The 22,666-nt window shown below is 41.9% G+C and overlaps 1 protein-coding gene across 1 annotated transcript in view; it reads right to left on the bottom strand.

The window, feature by feature from the left end:
- The window catches only part of ARID1B (AT-rich interaction domain 1B), a 362,844-nt gene that overhangs the window by 85,080 nt on the left and 255,098 nt on the right, over window positions 1–22,666 (bottom strand). The window contains exon 6 of the mRNA XM_064169371.1: window positions 15,361–15,450. Within this exon, the coding sequence (XP_064025441.1) occupies window positions 15,361–15,450 (90 nt within the window). The remainder of the gene's footprint in view (window positions 1–15,360; window positions 15,451–22,666) is intronic.

Here is a 22,666-nt window from a genome sequence, read left to right as displayed (position 1 = left end):
CAATGTGCAGTGGGCTGCTGTCTTGGGTTCAAATGCAAGTTCCCAGAGACTCTTATAAATTTGGTAGACCCAATGACAATTTATAGAATTTATAGAGTTTATAGAGTGCCCTCCCCTCCTCCCCCTCCTTTCCCCAAAAGACAGGGAGAGAGATAAAGGTAGGGACACCCCAATAAATCAATCTCACTCGATTTGGAAGTTAAAAAGGAAAAGTTTAACAATAACTTAGAAAAAGGGATTGGAGGTAGGGGAGTTTACAAAGGATAAGGAAGGGAAAACAGCAAAATACAAAACAGGGATGGATACAACCCGAGTAGTGTGATGGTGTCTCTGCCTCGTGGCTGGTATGCAGTATCAGTGTGTGTGTGATCATGAACGCAGGTAAAGGAGAAAAAAAGGGAGAAAGAGGGTGAGGAGCAGGAAGTGCTCCTCTTTTATACCGCAGGAGGTAGGGGGAGTGGGCTAACCATCACCTGGAGTGTGGCCCACCCCTGAGGAGGGGCCAAGACCCCTAGGGTCAGGTTCAGGGTCACTCCCCCAGGAGTGTTAACCCTATACAGCTGCACAGCTACATGTACAGTCATAAATAAAGAGTGCCAGGACCATGCCCTGGCCTAGTGAGTGGCATGGCATGCTGGTGTCCATCTAACTAAACCTGCCCGCCCACATCCTGGGGGTCTTATCTGTATGACTTCTCTGCACTGTCCCTTGTGCTGCCTTATCCATGCCCCGGCCTATGGCTCAGGACACCTGTGAGCCTGTGGCTCACAGGCACCAGTCACAACCATGCTGTAGGGTATGGCAGTAACTCAACAGAAAACAGTGTGGTACTACTCAAACTCATGCTTCACTGCCTTAGATTGCAGAGATGATGATTAACAACGAACAGATTCCTTAACAACTTTTGATGTCAGACATGAGTTTAATCATACCAGAGAGTGTGGTATCTCTCTCAAATGAGGTTGGCTTTGCTATCTTCTCTTGAGCATAGATGGGTAAAGAATTAAGGAAAAGGAATCCTGAAATTCAGGAGGAGTATCTGTCCCATATTATCCTCTACCACTACCTGCATGGTACATTGAAGCAATGCCATAAAATAGCACATACTACAAGTACCTCCCAGAGAGCAGGAGTCATTTCAGCTGCAGCTACAATGTCGAGAAGAAGGTAAGATCAGATCAGGACCTTACTGTGATCTGCATTCCATTACAACAAACAGAAGTCTATCCTGATCCTTTTCTGTGAGAGCCCAGTGGAATATTGATAGAACAGTGCTTGACTCTGAAGTGTTTCAAATACCTGCAGAAAGCTCAGATGCCTTAGAAAAGGAGTTACTGGTCAAGACTTTTAACATTCTTGCATCATAAAGAGAAAGCAACATCAATTCTAGAAATCTTATCAGAAATGAAAGGGAGCAGCTGGCACACATTCATTTTTCCTTATTTACACATTATTTTCCCTAGTGTTCAACTTCATTTTATAACCAATACAAAAAGAAATAAATTTTCTTTCAAGAAAATTAGATCTAAGATAAAGTTTGCTTTTGTAAAGGAGGGAAGTAGGATTACATTAGAGCTGCACTGGGGTAAAGGCGGTGGAGTGATTAAACATCCAGACTGCATCTGATGTGTCAACCTCTGTGACAACAAGATGGTTTTATTTGTCTTTTAAATAAACTGCTAGGAAGCAGCTATGAGCTAAGATTAAAAAACTGCAATGGCAACACATTAATCAGTGAACAAATCTACTCCTTTCCCTTAATATTAATGGTAAAAGAGATACAGATGATGCTTTACTTGCCTTTGCAACAAGAGATTACTTACTGAAAAAACACTTGAATGGATTTTGGCAAACTAAGCTGTTTTGGGAGTAGCTGAATAAGGTGAGCCTGACAGAAGTATTCTCTTCCTTTTCAGTTACATTTACTCACCTAAAGAATGTCTTTAAAATTCAACTTAAAAGCTGTAGAGTCATAGAATCATGAAATCATAGAACTGTCTGGGCTGGAAGAGACTTCCAAAGGTCATCTAGTCCAATCACCTCTGTAATCAGCAGGGACATCCTCAACTAGACCTGGCTGCTCAGAGCCCTGTCAAGCCTCACCTTATATATCTCCAGGAAAGGAGCCTCAACCACCTCTCTGGGCAGCCTGTTCCAGTCATCTGCATTTTTTAAGTTCTAAATTAAATACTACTAACAATGAGCACAAAGCATCTAAATAAAATGTTTGCATGTTTGAACAGAACATACATATAGAAGGCTTATAAGTGACCTTTCCTTCTAGCAAGAAAAAGAATAGAACAGGCAGTGCTTATGATAGAAATGCTTCTGTTACTCAAAGTAAAAATGAAACCTCTATTGTCTGATACGAAACCAACATCTGGCAATGTTCATTACATAGTTTATACTGTTTGTAAAAATTATTTGAAGTCTTGGCTTTCCCTTATGCATATATACATACATCTAAAAGATATCAGCAACAGTAAATTGCTAAAGCTTCCTGAAATTACGAGCTGAGGTTGTGTTAATTACATTTGTCCACTGACCAATACAAACCCATTTGCTTGTTGAATACGATTGCCTTAGCACTAACCCTGAAAAAACACCCATCAAATGTGCTAGGTGTTGCTGCTAAACCTGAAGTTAATTCTCTCCACATTTTAAGGTCTTTAGCTTGAATATTTCCTTTCCAGGAAAGCAGGAGCTCAAAACACAAAGGAACTGACTGCAAAGTAATATGTTACTCTGTATGAGGTGATGGACAGCAACTGCCTACTGGCACACACTTAACCCATGGTCAATGAGAGGTCTTTTGATTTAGTCAGGAGTAGTGCATTGATTTTCATTAATGAATTAAACCTGGAAACACATGGAACACTTACTCATTTTATGCTCAAGAAAACTTTGGAGTTTACAGTGATAGCTGATCATTGTTAAACTACACATTTGATAAAAAGTGAGGAAAGATACAACTTGCAATGGTACTTTATAAAAGAAGAATTTACCTAAGAAAAAATGTCAGACTATTGCTCTTTCTAGAGAAGCAGGCTTGGTGACAGAGCATGGGACCAAAATGACTGAAGCCTTCTGATTAAGGAATAAGGAAGATCTCCTTATTCAAGGATAGAGGTTCAAGAAGGGGCCAGACAAAAGCAAACTGAATGCATTCACTAAACACTGAATAATTATAGAGAAAAATAATATAAAATTATCTACTTACAAAACCACTCAGAAAAACACCAAAATGTGCAAAGAGCCTATTTTCCACTGCTTACATAAAGGGAAAAACTTGTGTGTGTGTGTGTAATCACACATATTTCCAGTGCTTGCTATGTTAGTAAGGCACTGTCCAGTACCCTTGAGAGAAAAGAGCAAATGACCCATGACATAGTTGTTGGCAGCCTTTCCCTCCTCAGACAGCTGTTTGTGTTGTAGTCACCATCTCAGGATTTTTGGCAGAGAATACAACAGAATTGAGACAGATCTAAGGTGGCAACTCCCAAATGTAGTTTGTCCATGGGTAAACAACGCTGAGATAAAAGTGGCAGGGTAATGCTAAACAAAAAACTCCAGAGTATTCCAAGTAGTGGATACAAAGAAAAGTTGGCAAGCTGTTAGCACGGCAGGACGCTCAGGAAGATCACAGCTGTACCTAAATTCTCCCTAGAACACCCATCTCTGAGGGCAAAGACATCTCACAAAGTCTCTGGATTGGTAAACCATGTCTCGGTTCTTGCCCAGCTAAACATGTCTGCAGTCAGCACCCCAGAGCATCGTGATGAAATTCCCAGCAAGAAAAGATTCACACACTGATGAATGTCTTAGGAATTGAAAGATACAGAGTGCTAGTTTGAAGCTAGTTAGAGTGTTTTGGTGAGAAGAACTAGATCACAGGCTGTGAAAGAGAAACAGTGGTGATGCATACTTCACTCATAGGCTTCCTGAGAGGTGTAAGAGCAAGAATCCAAACAGTTGCTCTCTGTCTGGGCTCTGGGCTGCAGCTCTCTAACCTCACCTTCTGTCTCTCTGATTAATCCACCTGCTTCCTAACCCCCCTGGCCGACCCTCCATTCTTCCTTGGGCACAAGGCAAAGCCTGGGGTAAGCTAGAGAGGGGTAGGAGAAGGTGGAAGGGTGGTTGGGAGCCTCTCCTGGGGACTCAGGTTTCTGGGAGGGCTGTTGTGTTTCTATATTCCCTTTTCCCTTGTCTATTTCTGTCTATAACTGTATATACTGCAAATATCTGCTTGTATATTGTACCAGCTGTAAATATAAGCTTCATTCATATTCCCAGAGCTGGCTGAGTCTAGTCTGGGTGATTTCTAAAGTGGGGGGGACAGGGAACACCCAAACCATCACATATAGTTACTCTCACATAAGCCTAAGATACCAGGATGCTAATTATGCAAATTGTTGACAGTACTGGAACAAATATCTTCCAATGGTGTGGTCAAACCTGGAGATGAGCATCTTACAGGCTGCAGGAGCTAAGAAAATACTGCTGTGCCATTGCTTTTGGAGGGCCAGTGCTACCTGGCTATGAGCTACTTACTGTCACTGACAAAGAATGCCATGGCATCTCCTTAAGGAGGTGTCCAGAAAGCACACAGAGAGTTGTAGACAATGGAAAAAAATATAAGCTGGCAAAAATTTTACACAAGTCTATATAAATAACAGCAATGAAGAAACTGGGTAAGGTCTGACCCACATACCAGAATTTGACCACAGTACATCAAATGAAACCATGTTGATGGCATAAGGAAACTGGCCAGTAGAGCAAGCAGGCACAAGATCTCTTTACACTCCAGATACCTCAGCTCTTTTTCCTTGCTTTTTGTAAGCCAGCTTTACTAAACCATGCCCAGCTGGGCAGGTGACAGCACATATGAAGCCTGTGTTTGCCAAGCATACACACTACAGGGTGATAGGCTGATGAGTATCAGTAGATCAGCTTGCAGCGACAACCTCATCCAGATGATGCAAATACTAACTCTCAACACTCCTGTGTCCGGTTAGTAGGCAGGCAAAAAAAACAACAATAAAAACCAAACCAAACCACAACAAAACAAAACCACAACAACCCCTTTCACAAGCAGATGGCAAATGAGATTCTAATCCATATTTAGCACAGGTAAGTTAAAGCACTGCACCAATACAGTATCTTTGGATTGCTCTGCGTTCCAAGCAGCAGCACTGGCATGGTTAATACCTGGGTAGTGAATAGAAGAGATCTTTGCTAATATCCCAAGCATGGAGTAAACACTTCTGCTGACAAGCAGCTCAGACAAGTGAAGGGTAGTGCACACACACACACACACACACAAACAAAATACTGAGATCACTGACACAGGACAAACAAGAAGGCTAATAATCTTCTTAATACTAAGTTTTTCACTCATATAGAAAGCAAAACTTAAAATGTTTTTTAAATCTCATTTCTTTCTCCAATCACAATCCATTGCATAAAAAAATGTCCCAGGGAGTTTTCAGGAGAAAGCTCTTTGTTTCCCTATTAACTATGAAAGAAAACAAACAAACCAAGTTCCTCACTGAGCTCTTTTTCAGCCTCGTAAAACCTTGTTGTCTTCCTCAAGTCCATCAGGGTGCCACTAAAAAATACCTGAAGTTCTGTGGCCAGTGTAAGAGTGCCATGGTTTGCCTTTGGCACCTGGGTGATTAACTTTCACTTTGGCATCTGCAGAACAATCACCACATTTCTTCACATCCACTCAAAAAAGGTTGTGTCTTTGCTCCCGAAAACATCCTGCCGCAGCAAACTGGGGCTCCCTGCACAGATCACTGCAGTGCCTCTGCTCTTCACAAAACATCCCATGTTCTTTCTAAGAAAAAGCACTGGATTGGTTATATTTTTTTCTTTAGAAGTATTTTCTTATTATGCTTTAATATCTGTCTCACAGTCTCCTCAATGTTTATTTGTCTGACTGCTTCTCTTCACAATGTGAATAGCTTTGGGGAAGATGGAAACTAATGACCTAGCTAAGGTTTTAACCCAGACCCCCTAGTGTTTTACCAGCTGTGCTATTAGGTTAACTGGCTGAATCTCCTCTGCTTCTCTCTCTGATATTACAAAACCCAGTGTATGTATAGCATGCAATAATGTTTAAATTTTTCCCACCCCTAAACCTCCCTCTGCTACTGCCTTGCCTTGAAATTCATATAATCTATCATTGATAAATTAGAATCTGGGGAAGGATCAGACAGATTACCCAGATGGTAGCTAGGGAAGAAATATCCAACCTTTCCTAATGAAAACCTCATGTAATGCCTTCTGATGTAAATTTTAAGTGCTATACAGAGGGCAGAGAAGGATACTGGTGCACAGGCGTAACAAAACCCCCCACTACTCATCCACAAACTTACGAGTAATTTCCTACTGCAACATACCTTATACAAGATGCTTTTATTATGTTACCTGGAAAATCAAGGTCATGGTGAACTGCAGGACAAAAGCACCCACCCTGCCCTCCCAAATGAACCCAAAGTGAATCCTCAATTTCAGTAGGTAGCTTGGGCTGCTGGAATTATTCTGAGCAGCAACGTGAAAAACCTGAGGAGTCAACCTGCTTAATGCAATCAACATTCATCTAAGTTTCCCTAATAACATTTACACCTAAGAAAATCATGGAGGACAGCAAGAAAGGAACAGCATTATTCAGTATGTGATGTGTGAGGCCTGCAGGCTTAATGGTCTAAATTTCAGATCTGAAAAATTTACCCTCCCTGGAGATTCCTGTTCAAAGGTTTCATGGATCAACTCAGATCTTCCTTTTGGTGAAGCAAATCTGTATATATCTCCTGATATTCTATGTATTCTGTGGACAGGATTTGCCTTCCCTGTCTTGCACACACATAAAATAACTAATATTTTTTCAAAAACACAAACCCAGTGTGATGTCCTTAGTCCCCAAATGCCCTCATCTGGGTCTTATTTTACTGTAATTTATGATTAGACTGACTTTTCCTTTCCTCCATTTGCAGTTGTTCCCTGGTGAGTGTTTATTCTCCAGCCTTTTGGTCCTTTGGGATGGAAGGAACTACTCAGTGATCCCTACTAACACATGCATTATATAGATCTCATCTGACTGTCCTGGATGTTAACTTCAAAAGACATGAAAGGTCTTACATCAGTAGTTCTTTATTCTCAGAAAAGCTTCATATCAAGGTTTACTTAGGTACAAAGGGAGAAGAGTGTCCTGGAAATGATGGTACTGTTGAACAGGTAGACCCATATAGGAAGCTTCCTGTTTTCAGATGGGGAGATGCCCCAGGGACAGGGATTGTCCCCAGTGAGCTTACATCAAGCCTGGTGACAGGAGCATCGACTGCCACTTTGTCAAGTTCTTCATCAGCAATTGCTTGTGGCTTGTCTCATTCCCTGAGCCCACAGACAGGCTGAGGGAGCTGGGGTTGTTCAGCCTGGAGAAGAGGAGGCTCTGGGGAGACCTAATAGCAGCTTTCCAGTACCTGAAAGAGGCCTAGAAGGAGGGTGAAGAGAGACTGTTTACAAAGGACAAGGGGCAATGGCTTCAAACGAGAGAAGAGCAGATTTAGATTGGCTGTTAGGAACAGGTTTTTTCACCATGTGAGGGGTGGACACTGGAATAGGTTGCCCAAGGAGGTGGTTTGGGCCCCATCCCTGGAGATGTTCAAGGTGAGGCTTCACAGGGCTCTGGGCAACCTGATCTAGTTGAAGATGCCTCTGCTGACTGCAGAGGGGGTTGGACTAGAAGACCTTCAGAGGTCACTTCCAACCCAGACCATTCTATGATTCCATGCTTCTATGAATCTGGTGACTGCCTAATGAAGTCAGTGGAAACTTTTCTATTGAGAATCCTTTATGTTGGCAACTATATAAACTCTCTCAGAATAATTCAATACTGCTCCCTAATTTAAAAAAGTGAATCCCCAATTTAGTTTAAAAAATGAAATAAAGATTCATCCTCACACATAACAAGATTTAACATCAGCAAGAAGAAAGCAATGACCAGCTGCTAGTATACAAAATTTACTTGGGAGACTTGACTTTGGGTTTTGATTGTACAGATATTATTATCTACTTCAAATCCTACTTCTGCAGTTTTGTTCTCTCCCAGTGTGGCTTATCACATGTAAATCATAGCCTTTCTTCCTTTGGTCTTCTTGCAGATGGCCAATACTGCTGTATATTTCATGCAGGCCACAACTAATCAGATCAACCTAAAGCTGAAATTGCCTGCTATATGTTTGAAATTCAAGTACAGTCTGAAACCAGCATCCTGAAATGGCAACTGATTAAGAACTAACCTAGTTTGGCAGAGTAACATCATTACTAATACTTTCAGGCAAGAAAAGCAGGTCTTCCTGCAGTGTTGGAGAGAGAGACAGACACAGAACTATTCACTCTAACAGCTCAGAGGGAATACCAGCAACCTTTTATCTCAAAGATCTTTATTACTAATCAGAGTAGACATGTTGTAAGCTTTTTCACTGTGCATAGCTACCTCATGTAGCACAATCCAAACGGGTAGAAAAATGGGGTTCTTGGGTACTATTGCAATTAAAACAGCAAAGAAAAATAGTGTGCATAGATTAGAAAAAAAAGTTACACCAGACCAGCACTACACTGCAATTTACTTCACTTCCACTTCTACAATCAGATTAAAAATAGAATGATAAAAAAGAAAAATTAGGGTCTAAGCCACTTAAAAGACTGTTGATAAATGTAGTGCTCATTAAACTGAGAACTAATGTAACTAGGGCTGGGTGCTAGGTTGGACTGGATGATCTTGGAGGTCTCTTCCAAGCTGGTTGATTCTATGATTCTATGACTCTATTGAGTCACCAAAGTTGTCACCGCATGGCTCTACCTTGGCATACAGACCAGCTTGGTATGCTCCTCTGCATCATGTTCTTACTGCCCTGCAGGAGACTTGAGAAGAAAAGAGTATGTTGTGTGACAGTTTCAACTGAAATCCCCTTCTCCTCCTTACATGCTGTACTTTTCTGGATGTTGAGGGTACAATTCCTCTAACCCCAGTTTTCTGGGCATGAAGGTCTCCTCCCAGTCTGGCATGGTGTTCCTGTGCACCAGCTGGAGCTCAGTTTCTCTGCACTGACCCACTTGGAGAACGCCATGTGCAGAAGAGGCACTCAAACATACCTGTGGCTTTGCACTCAGTGCATGTCTCAAGTATCTTTCTTTAAGAGCCTGAAACACTTCAGTCTACATCAAGTAAACTTATTACCGAGTCTGATTTAACCTTAAGTGGTGTCATCGTTAACATGGCAAGCGGAAGAATTTTAATGACAAGAATCATTCTATTCTCTATCTCCTCAGTGCTCTGAATAGATCCCAAATCCCCAAATGAGAGCAGAAAACATTCTCAGGGAAAAAAGTCTTTTTAAGATCTAAAAGCAAACCACAGTATCTTTTTTGCTGCTGTTGTTGTTGTTGCAATAAGAATTCTTTGATCTATTTTCTCAATTCTCATTTCTTTTTTTATGAAAACAGATTTCAGGGAAAAGAATCTCTGCCATCAAATGTCAGTATATTAAGCCATAAATAAGATCAGGAACCCGACTGGTATTCTGTGTCTTCCATGTAAGCAAAAGCATTTATATTTTGTTAGAAGAAAATACACGACAGTGGAATTTATGTGATGACTGCTCACAAATAAGCAAGCTCAGTGAACAGATTAAGGGAAGAAAAATACCTATATGAAATCTAATGGGCAAATTAGGAAATTGTAGTTACAGGAATTCAGTTGCTACTTAAGTGTTTATAGGGAAGCACAAAGAGAACATCAGAATGCCTGATCACATCCCATCTGTTACTACCTCTTGCTGGATAACATCTTGGCTGTCAAGAAAGCTATTTAAATTTACTACATTGCAGCTACTGATAAATATCATCTCTGTGAAGATCTAATATTAAATAAGGACTAGATCTGAGGATGAAGCTTACTAGCAGCTGTGTCAAAAAGATCCAAATTTTGCTTAGTGTAACACCTGTACTCCTACAAGCCTGCAGTTTCATACTGCCTGTCTGTGATACGTTTTTAACAGAACATACAACTGCACAACAATCCTCAAAGGCTGGATCATATCAATGACACAAAGAAATGAAGCTAGAATGGAAAGAATGACATAAAAGGGGAAAATACTAACAATACATATTTTTAGAAGTACTGAGAGGAGGTGATGGAGAAGAGGAGGGCTACTATTTGGCAATTTTGGAGGTGCTTACTCTGGGTGCTTTCTGCATAGATCTGACAGGCACAGAATGGTGCCATGAAACTGCCTGCAGCAACAGAATATATTTGCCAGCATATCACAGCAGCTGCAACGGCATCAATTCTGCTTGCAATCCATGTCCAAACAGAAAAGTTCTCAGTGGTCCTATTTCAGCATATCTCAAGGACTAATTAAATCCTCATTACTATCTTCTAATTATTCCAGTGCTCTGGGATTTCACTGAGCAAGTCCCCAGTGGTGCATTAGATGAAAAGGGTTAAATAACCTGTGTTGATTTTGAGACTCCAGATCTATTTCAGACCTTTAGCATATCATCAGCATTATCATGAATATTTAACTATGTACTGCTGTGAAAATTATAAGGGGAAAACAATTAAAGATTTTTTAAAAATTAATTCTGACCCATATACATTTGCACTAATAAATAAGGCTTCCTTAACTATCCCCATTATGAGAGTGCTTTCTAGAGTAATAATGTGAAGTCATTAACTGTTTCTATTAAATTCAATGGTTTTCAGGAGCTCCCAATTCACTGTTTCAATACAAGACTGAAGTCTGACATGTACATACTCCACTGCAAAAGCATGAAAAATAGTATTTAAAAGCAGTTCAGTTTTCCAAGTCTTCTTCAAAATTAGGTAAGGAAGAATTCATTTCTGGTAAAAGTGCATATTGCAACATTATTGTGACAGACACTCTATTAGTGTTTGCTTGGGGGAGAATTCTTACATGCAGAAGGATGTCTTCATTAAAATACAAAAGCAAAAGGGAGAATAGAGGTAAGGGCCAGGACAGAAGGCTTCTTTTTCATGCTGCAGCTTCAGGAAATGGATTCAGGGGGTCACTTTAGATATGCTGGGTTTCTATTTGATTCATACAAATAAATTCTAAGCAGTTCTGTCTACTAAACACATCCTCAAAGTACAGCTTCCAAAACCCAAATGGATGAAATAAGTAGGCACAAGTGAATAAGGGAACTCAAGTGACTGTGTACCTCAATTCTTTGCTATATGACTATGACAGCTGTGGTATCACTGCTGCCCTACCTGTGTGGGCTGATGTAACTAAAGCTTACAAAAAGCATTTACTTCAGTAAACATGGAAATTCAAACCCCTACTTTTTGATTACAGTAATGAAAAGTCTGCAGCAGCTATACCAGAAACAAAGAGCAAAATAGGCATTAACACTTGCCCTCAAAAGCACAGCAAGTTTCAATGACTAGCTTGATTAGTCATGACTACGTTTTCAGGTGGTATCCCCAAGTAACAGCAATTTCTAAGATTCATCAGCAGTTAAATGCTTATGCAGGTGAGCGCCCACGGCCACTCCTGCTTCTTCACAAGACTTCTGACCCCAGTGCTGAACAGCCTCCAGTGATCTCCAGCTCCAACAGTCCATTAAGGTGTATGTAACTTACTTCAAGTCTCTGTATTGTCAAAGACATAGGAGCCAAGATACAAAACACATGCAATTTCTTACTGCCTAGACAGCGTTTGCTGGCAGAAAGTATCACGGATATGGTATGAAACAACAGTGGGCTGGATTCTGGGATGAGAACACAAGTGAGCTGCCTAGAACTACATACTCCATTTATGCTGATCCAGGTCCAAATGTCCAACAGCTTGAGCAGGACATGAAAAAAAAATTAATTATTTTTTAAAAGTAAACATTTTTTATGCTTATTAGAAATACTATGAAATAAATGATATAAAAATCAGGCTGAATCATAGAATCATAGAATCAACCAGGTTGAAGAGACCTTCAGATCATCCAGTCCAACCTAGCACCCAGCCCTAGCCAGTCAAACAGATCATGGCACTAAGTGCCTCATCCAGGCTTTGCTTGAACACCTCCAGGGATGGTGACTCCACCACCTCCCTGGGCAGCCCATTCCAATGCCAATCACTCTCTCTGCCAACAACTTCCTCCTAACATCCAGCCTGTACCTGCCCCGGCACAACTTGAGGCTGTGTCCCCTTGTTCTGTTGCTGGTTGTCTGGGAGAAGAGCCCAACCCCCACCTGACTACAACCTCCCTTCAGGTAGTTGTAGGCAGTAATGAGATCTGCCCTGAGCCTTCTCCAGGCTGCACACCCCCAGCTCCCTCAGCCTCTCCTCATAGGGTTTGGGCTCCAGGCCCCTCACCAGCTTTGTTGCCCTTCTCTGGACACATTCCAGCACCTCAACATCTCTCTTGAATTGAGGAGCCCAGAACCGGACACAGGACTCAAGGTGTGGCCTGATCAGTGCTGAGTACAGGGGAAGAATAACCTCCCTCATCCCATTGGCCACACTGTTCCTGATAGAGGCCAGGATGCCATTAAAATCCAGTTCCACAAGAAATTCCTGTTGCTGTACATATGCACATACCCCACTCCTTCCACACACAGAATGTACATGTAAAAATATGCTCACTGCTTCATGCTGCACTGTATGACAGGGAATGTATAGTCTTAGGTAGGCAACCATAAAAATCCCAGCTGGGTGCTGAGTAACCACACAAAATAGGGTAAAAAACTAATCAAACACTTCCATAATAAAATAAATGTGTAACCGTAATGGTTCAAGGTAGTGGTTTAGCATCCAGAAGTGCTACAGCTCGGTCTCCACCTATCAATCAAGATGCACAATATCTGGTAAATAACCTGGGTTGTTTTGCAACCACTGAGAAGAGAGGATCCTGCTCAAGGAACGATTAGTAGTCTTTTGCTCATCCAATTCTCCCTCTAAACAAGGAAATAAAGGTGATACAATGTGCTAAATCAAAGGACATTACCTTATCCTATGGAAGGTCTCCAGATTTTCAGGGGGGTTGTTTTCACTTTCTTTTTTTTTCTCTCTTTTTTTTTTCCTCTCTTTTTTTCCCCCTTTTCTTTCTTTTTTTTATTTTCTCTTTTCGAAGTGAGGAGTTGGAGGGGTACAAAGTGTATCAGTAAGCCAAGAGTTTAAATTATTGTAAACAGATGCCTATGGATCAGGTGTCCTTAGCAGCAACGATTTTCTGCTCAGGTTTTTATCAGTAAATGACAAGCACCTTCCCTTTGAGCCCCACTCCTTCCTTTCTTCAAGTTCAGTGAAAACCAGTTCAAGCACGCAAAGGAATCAACTATTGTAACAGCCTTTTTAAAAGGTGAAGTTTTCCATTTCAAAGGAGCCTCTAATCAATGACAGGGTGCAAAAGGGAATGCATGCATGTTTATGTGGGTATCACACAGACTTTAGAGGAGCTTTGGGGAACATGTTCTGAAAAATCAATATGACCTAGCTAGTTACAAATTTCATATCTGCTGCATGAAGGAAATGGACTTCTTGTGCAAGCTGGGCCACAAGGATCATGAATATTACACCAGATTTTGCATATGAGGAGTGCAAAAAACTGCAACATTCCCAAACACATTTTCTCTAAGAACATACCCACAATTCTCAGCCCCTCACACAGAGGAAGAATCTAAATCAGTCTGTAAATTTTATTTCTCTCACTGCTATTAGTTGTTTGACTTCCCAGTTATGCAGATTTACCACTGAACACCCTTCTGCCTCTCTCAACCATACAATGACTTGCCGGTTTAGTCCTACAGCTGCAGTGGAGACGTTCAACCCTTCCAGTTCTGCCAGACCTGCCTAACTCATCCCCCAGATCCAAGTGAGGAACACACACTGCAGAAATAATTGTTAGTGGGCAGTGCAACATTTTGTGCCAGGATCGAGGTGAGGAGAAAGTTCTTCACTGAGAGAGTCAATGGACACTGGAATGGGCTGCCCGGGGAGGTGGTGGAGTCGCCGTCCCTGGAGCTGTTCAAGGCAGGACTGGACGTGGCACTTGGTGCCATGGTCTGGCCTTGAGCTCTGTGGTAAAGGGTTGGACTTGATGATCTATGAGGTCTCTTCCAACCTTGGTGATACTGTGATATTGTGAAGATCCAGTCGTGCCAGGAAATGCACATGGGTCTTGTATTAGATACTGGGACCATTTGTTTTTCCCCAAACACGTGTGTACATTTACCTCCACAAATCTTCTCAGGTGAAATCACATCCCTGCACTAACAACTGACTGGAAAGGAAACAAAACCCACGAGCTGCATGTGGCATTCTGTGAACACTTGCTGATCAGTGCTCCTGGAGGGGGGGACATCCAACACAGAAACCCAGCAAAAAATTAACATCCTCTCCTCTTATTTCTGAGTCTGCTTAGTTCCTCCTGGATGCTATCCCAGAAATTTGTCATTCTGTGAGTTCAACTTGTTCCGCTGTGAGAAAACTTCTAGTATTTACGGTCTCCCCATATGGTGCTACTTGGAATACTTCTGGTAGCATGACATTTTAGGAGGGGCATTTCATAAATAACTCCATGTTTATCACAGTTATCATGCTTCTGTTTTGCAAGCTTGTCACTGGCACGTGTTAACCACTGCATGGACAGGATGCCCAGTTTACAGCAGCTGATCGTATGTATGAGCACACAACAAAGCTGCCACAACTACCTTTCACAAGCTAGGGAGGAAGGAGATGAAAGGAAAAGGGTTTAAAGTTTATAAATAGCAACATGAAAATGCTTTGTTTATTTTTGTGAGCACTTGCTAGGAACGGTGCTGTTGGCTGTAAGGCTTTTCCTTGCAAGATTTCCAAATCTTTGAACCATTTCAGCTAAATAGCTGATTTCCTTTTGTATTTAAAGTTATTTTTATCCTACAACTGGTTAGAGGATTAGCTATTGTGCCCATGCAAAGACATCAGGAACAAGAATTCTAAGAACAGTAGCAAAACTGCAGTGCTCATAGCTAGCACTACTTCTATACATCTTAATTCCAAGACAGAGAATGAAAAGTTGAATTCTCTAGGACGTGACTAAAGTATTTACAACAAACTGCCTTTACACTCTGGGCATTCAGTGCATTTTGCTTTGCTTCCAATTAGATTTTGGTAAAACCTGCTATTCAACTGCACTTTCCCCAGAGAAGGAAATCCTTCGAGCCCTTTACAATGAGGTCTGTCATTATTTTCCCTGGGAAAAGAAAAGAAATACCAAGAAATCTCACACTGCTAATGTGCAACTCAAAACGAAGGCTGCGTTTGGCACCGACTAAAAGAGCCCCAACACCTAACAAACCTCGGTCCTGTGGCATTGGTGACTGGCTCAGGGCAGGGTGGGAGCTGGATTCTGACTGGCTGCCAGGAGGCTGCGGTGGCATCTGACTGCCTGTAACACACAGAAAAAAGGGAAAACAAACTTGCTTTTAACATTGGAATGCAAAAAAACCCAAACCTTGCTGCATTTTCCAACCTCCCAAAGAAAGCACCAGCTGTACATGGTAAAAACAGAACTCATCAGGTCTAGCTTTTTTAGGTGGTTACTTTTTCTCTCTTTGAAACCCATGGAGGAAACATGCACAAACACATTTAGCAACAGGCATGGCAAAATGCTTGGTTTCATATTTAGCGAGTTCCCAACCTCACCGACACGATCCAATTTATAGCAGCAAATCTCCTGGCACGTATTTCTGTTGGAGAGTTCAGCAAAATCCAAGTCTGCTGAACAATAGGGCTCATCCTGCCGAGCTCAAACTGGCCTCCAGCCAGGCAGACATGGACTGCTGCCAACAATATTACCAATGAAAAATGTGGTCAATACAAAAATGACTAACAACAAGAGTTTAAAAAGTATTTAAATGAATCAGTGGTTTTAATACTATTTGAATGTCCATGCAAAATATGGGAATGAAGAATATGTGGGTACATGTGGTGAAAGTGGACCAAGTTTGAAAGACAGAAAGGGGATATCTTATTATTCAAATAAGAGCAATGGGAAGCATTTCCTTATTAAAATATCCATCCAGAACAGATAAACTCATTTTTATGGCCTCATCCAAAAGACACACACAGTTTATTCGCCGCGGTCTATCCACCCAAAGAACAGCATTCACAATGCTGCCTCTGAGGCTCAGGATGTGAAATGTTGCCTTCTGATATTACTGCATAGTAAAGCAGGTGCTTACTGCACTGATGCAATTCACTTGTCTGGGTCACGATTCACACCGTGTCAGGCAAGGTGGTGCATGCAATCACCCTCCCACTGTGCAACACCCCAAGCTGAGCAGCAGTAAGGGTGAGACTTGGATGTCTCCTGGGACTCTTCTCCACTGCTGGTCTGAGAGATGCCTGCTCTTGACACACTGAAGACCACCTCAGGTTAGGCAGCAAATACATAGTTTAAGCACTTAGATACTGTAGTGGCAAGCGCGGTATAAATAGCAGCTGGCAGATTTATATCCCTCATCCTCAGAAACTGCTCAGACTGTTTTCCGTTTGAAAGAAATAGAAAGAATAAAAACACAGGCAATAGATCTGAGCCTGCTGAGACTCATTTCCTCCTGCTCAGCAGCCAGCCCTCCGCAGTGGCAGAAGCAGGAACGCTGCAGCCAGTCCCGGCGCTGGGAGCCCAGCAGACAGGGGGCAGCAGGGGCTGCTCGCTCTTTAGAGCGATAAAGGGCCCCAAGTCGGGTGTAAGCGCAGGAAAGCAGATGTGTCTGCTCTGCCCTGTCCACTTCCCAACCGCAAAGCAACTGCCTATCAGCACTAACGCTAAAGAAAGGCCAGGCTGATAAAGAACAAACCGAAAATCCATACAACCTCTGCCCAGCCATTCTGCCGAGGTGCATCAGTGCCACAAACATGCCACTCAGCATGACCGGCAGCAGCTGGGACAAACGCCTGGGAGATGCAAACCCTGGACTAGAGGCAGAACTGCTCCTCCAAAAGACCAAACATGCTGCTCAGCGCCCCAGGCTCTGAGCTCCGCGGCCCATTCATGAACTCTAAGGCATATGACAATAATATTCTGCCTTATGTTTTGATGTCACTCCAGAGTGAGCTTTGGAGATGCTGAGTGCCTGCATTATAATGAATGCTTTCTGCTTGACAGGAAGGACCCAGTGATTCAAGACTGTAAACAAACGGCAATTCCATGTCAGCACTGTGCCACTTCCACTGTGTATGCCCGAGGCTCCTCCATCAGACAGAATACCTCCAGCAGATCTGAAACAGCTTTTTACAAATATTAGAAAAAAATAAAATACAAGGAGGCAGGGGGAGGCCTGACTGCACCACACACCTCCCAGTGGGACCGCCCTTTGGAATCATAGAATCAACCAGGTTGGAAGAGACCTCCAAGATCATCCAGTCCAACCTAGCACCCAGCCCTAGCCAATCAACTAGAGCATAGAATCAGCCAGGTTGGAGGAGACCTCCAAGATCACCCAGTCCAACCTAGCACCCAGCCCTAGTCAATCAACTAGAGCATAGAATCATAGAATCAACCACGTTGGAAGAGACCTCCAAGATCACCCAGTCCAACCTAGCACCCAGCCCTAGCCAGTCAAACAGACCATGGCACTAAATGCCTTATCCAGGCTTTTCTTGAACACCTCCAGGCACAGCAACTCCACCACCTCCCTGGGCAGCCCATTCCAATGCCAATCACTCTCTCTGACAACAACTTACTCCTAACATCCAGCCTAAACTTCCCCTGGCACAACTTGAGACTGTGTCCCCTTGTTCTATTGCTGGTTCCCTGGAAGAAGAGACCAACCCCCACCTGACTACAGCCTCCCTTCAGGTAGTTGTAGACAGCAGTGAGGTTCCCCTGAGCCCCCTCTTCAAGAGACATTACTAGTGCATGGAAGATCTGTGCTAGGCAACATATTTTGAATAGTCTTTTCTTTCTTAAATTGATAATAATTCCAGTTATTTGGCAAGATCCTTATGCTGCACAGGTCTACGTGCAAGCAAGGACTGGGAAAGTCAAAGCCTAAAGCAGGACATGTTAAAAAGAAATTGTCTCTTTTCTGCATCCCTGGAGAATACAGATTCAAGAGCTCTGGTAATTCCCTGCAATGATCAGCCTCAGCAAACATTAACACTACTTTAATAGTTCACTTCAAGTGTACTTCTGATTTTTTTCTGTACTAAAAAGAATTAACACTTTAAAGGAAAATCTTTGTTTTGGAAAGGAAAATAATTTCATAAGCAAGACAAATTTGCAAGAGAAGCGTTCATTATGCTAATTATCATTGGGTGCTACAAAGTCTTCAGGTGGTGGATAGGAAAGCGTTGGACCAAAATGCCTTTGGTGACATTGCCATTTTATCCTTAGGAGTAATCTGAAAGGTAGAAGGAGGTTAAGCACCCAAATATCTTTGAAGAGTTGAACTGAACTCTTAATTTGGGTATCTAACTCCTATTGATTGGGAGCTGATGACAGGTCTTTAAAAACCTTTGAAGATCCTGCCTGCCATGCTTTAAGTTTCTTTGTCATGAAATGACCTTAAAGATTTTCCATTTCTTTCCTTTAAATTACACTAATCCTTTTCTCTTTCAACCAGTATTGTGGCTGGGATTCTTGGGAGATACTTTAAACAATACATGAACAGACTTTAGTATTTTAGTACTAAAAAGCTTCTACAGAACCTCTTTTAAAACAAAAATCCTACAGGTATTTAAGAGAGGACAACAACATTTTTCACTGCCAGACTACTGCCTGCTTTGACCCAGTGATACACAGACGGAAGACTAAACACAGATGACCTTTTGTCAGGTTTGTATAGTATTGTTTCCACATTGGTAAGATAGTCCACCTGCCCAAATGTAAGCCAAGAGGATACTACGAATGTCTCACACTGTTTTTATTATGCAAAATCACAGAAAACACAATGCTGCATGTTAAAAGGAAAGATGCCCCCACACCAGTTCTTCCACCTACAGTGGAGCAAAGCGGTATCCAAGTGTATACAGCTATGCTGTAAAGTTAGCTGTTAAAACTATGAAGACCAGCAGCCTGTCTACTATCATGTCTGCTTGGTTTTTTTTGAAGCCAGTTGAAGAGGTGAGAGAATTTTAAAAAATCCTGAAATAACACAGTTCTAGGATGCTTTTCTGTTTTTAAGATGATGCTAAAAATGCTTTTAAACACTTTGCATGAGACTTTGAAAGTCCATCCTTGAAATAACGTCACTAGAAACCGCACTGCAGCTTTGGAAAAGATGGACTGAGGAAAGCACTAAATGGCAATTGTATTGAGTACAGCCATGAAATCTGCACTTGAAGTGTGAAAAGTAAATTCCTTAGAGCCAACGTAGCAAGAAAGACAGCAGACATTTGATATCCTGCTGAGGAGCAGTCCTTATGATGAATTATGGCCCGAATCAGTAATGTTGTGAAACATGCTGAGGGCTCTCACCTTCCATCACTATTATGACACTGGAGGACGCTTAGCAGTGGTACCCTGTGCCAGTGGACAATACCTCACAGAATTGTGCCTGAACAAATGAATTAAGAAAGCACTTCAGTGATAACAGATGCCCTTTGGGAAATTACTAGTTAAGGAGGGAAGGAGGGATATCAGCACAGGAATTTTAAGATGTGTGAGGAACTGGAACTGGTTAACAGAAGTGCAGGGGACTGCTCACAGCCTGTGTAGAAAAGAGGAACATTAGGCTGAAGTAAAGGCAGAAGATAAAGATTTTGTGGGCTGGGTTTTGAAACAGCTAATTTAAGAATTAAGAGCTAGGACTGAATTGATAACCTTGACTGATTACAAAGTAGGGAATCTTAATCAATACTGAAGATCACATACTGAAGGCTGCATTCGCAATATTGCGTCCAGTTCTGGGCCCTTCAGGTCAACAAGATTAGGAAACTGCTTGAAAGAGTCTAGAGCAGAGCCACAAAGATGATTAAGGAAGTGGAACATCTCTCTTACGAGGAGAGCCTGAGGGAGCTGGGGCTCTTCAGCTTGGAGAAGAGGAGACTGAGAGGTGACTTCATCATGTTTATAAACATGTAAAGGTTGAGTGCCAAGAGGAGGGAGCCAGGCTCTGCTCGGTGATGCCCAATGACAGGACAAGGGGCAACGAGTGTAAGTTGAGGCACAGGAAGTTTCATGTAAACATGACAAAGAGTTTTTTCACTGTGAAGGTGACAGAACACTGGAACAGGCTGCCCAGGGCAGTTATGGAGTCTCCCTCTCTGGAGATATCCAAACCCCACCTGGATGCGTTCCAGTGTGATCTGCTCTAGGAGATCCTGTTCTGGCAGGGGGGGCTGGACTAGATGATCTTTCGAGGTCCCTTCCTGACCCTGACATTCTATGGCATTCTGTGATGTGTTCCTATGTGGTCTGGTCCAGGTGAACCTGCTCTAGCAGGGGGGTTGGACTAGATGATCTTTTGAGGTCACTTCCAGCCCCTAACCTTCTGTGATTCCGTGATCATCAAAATCTAAGAACTGGAACCACTTTTTGGGTTGGAGTAACAAAAATGCTAACCTCTATACTCACAGACCAGAAATAGTCCTTTTCTAACTGAAGAGCTGATAGAAATGAAGGAAAAGCTGACCATACTAGTTGACTTACATATGGTTATAAGCCACAAATAGTTATAATTAACAATTTGATGTCATCTTGAATCAAGATAGATTTATTATTAGAATGCATTAGAGGACTTGTTTCCAGTAGAGGTGAGGAAACAAAACCAGAAAGCCTAATGCTAACTGGAATGAGAAGCAAGACCAGCAACCAGCATGAGGTGACAGAAGGCTGAAAGAATGAGTATCATTCAGCATGGCAAAAAACTAAAGCTGTGATTTTGTGACAATGTATTTGCAGCTAAGTATCAGGGAGGAAAAAAAAAAGCATGATGCTTAGGATGATAATCGAACCATTACTGGAATCTAAACCAACTTCCTTTCAGGAATAATGAGGTCCAGGAAGCCTAGTGATTGAGACGAAACCTGATAAAATAATGGGATTATATCACACTATCAATGTGACAGTAAAGACTCACAGACTGGAAGGGATATTCTGGGTCTCGGATCTCTACATCAGAAATGAGAGATCGTAAATAGGCTTCTACATGGGACTGCTTTAAATGAGCTTTTCAGGAAATTAAAAGTGAGTGCAAATGACCTCAAAGGAAAGAAATTTTCCTATGGGTACTGTGAAGGGAACTTAGCCATTTGGTTGTTATCTCTTTCACCTTACAAAGCCTATGACCCCTTATAATTGTTTCTGTTTATTTTATGCATTGCAACTTAGCTTCCTGTTGCATCAATAGCAGTTTTTAAAGGACTTACTCATCCGAGTAAGAAGCCTGTGTATCCTCCCCGAATTAAGAGGTACAAAATACCAAAACCCTCCTCTTAACCATACAGTGACCTGAGCACAGATGTTTTAAAAGGCCAGCAACATGAGGATCACTTCAGATACAGCAGCCATGGCCCTGCTGAACCGCTGTGGGGGAACATGTGGAGTCAAACATTCAAACCAAGCTTTCTGGCTCTGCTCAGCCCCCTTCTGTAGTTAATACCCCCTTGCTAGCAACAGCAAAGCTGGTAATCCACTTCTGCCAGCCTGGGAGCTCAGCACCAAGCCCAGAGTCCTCCCTCCTTGGGATGTTTCCAGTGTCTGGCAATACGGTTTGCTGAAGACGAGATTACAAGTGGCTGATTTGTTCTGCTGCAGTACCACAAAGCATCTGCAAATATGAAGATTATCAACTTAAGATAGACTTAAGTTGTGTATCCATCTAACATCCATCTGATAGCCATCCATTGAATACAGATGCTCCACAGCAGAAAAAAATCATGAAGCCTGTTGTTGAGCCCAGTCCTCATTTTCCATATTACCTCTATGACAAAGGCATCCTGCTCCAAAGACAAAAGATCCCCTAACATATACCAGTATCACTTCCAATCCACATAAAATCAACATAAGGCAAAAGCCCATTTCTCGTAAAAGTATGTGACTCTGACACTGCTAATCCTTGAGAGTTACAGTCCATTTTCTCTTTCATACTTTTGTTACATTTACCATCTGTAAATGTACACTTATCATACGTAAACGTAACTGGGTTGTGACAAAGTTCTAGAGATGTCACTGCAACCTAAGCACTAAATTGCTCTCAAATCCCCATTAAAAAGTGCAACACTGAGTTAAGCTGGCCTCAAGAACCCTAGCTCTGACTTTCATCTGCACACAAGCAAGAACATATAAACATCTTAATTTCATGACCAGAAGCTACTGGTTGGACAAGACATACAACTGAATTCAAAGCAAAGCTGACACTGACAGAATGAGGCACCTATTCAGTATTTTGTTTCATCCTCAGTCAGTATGTATTACTTATGGAACACCATCCAAATGCCATCCTCACTACAGAATAATTCATTTTATTATGGACATTTTGAAACAAAAAAACACACACAAAAAAAAAAAACCCTGAAGCTGAAAGTGGGGGTCTGTCAAATTAGACTGTAACCTTTGAGTAAGGTACAAAGGCTTTTAACAAATACTCAGGAGCATCAAGTGAAATAATTCTTAATACTGCCTAAATTGACAACGAGCTGAGTTGCAAGGGGCAAGA

This window comes from Pogoniulus pusillus, chromosome 31 (assembly GCF_015220805.1).
Source record: "Pogoniulus pusillus isolate bPogPus1 chromosome 31, bPogPus1.pri, whole genome shotgun sequence".
Classification (NCBI taxonomy): Eukaryota; Metazoa; Chordata; class Aves; order Piciformes; family Lybiidae; genus Pogoniulus; species Pogoniulus pusillus.
This window is presented reverse-complemented; position numbering and strand designations above follow the sequence as displayed.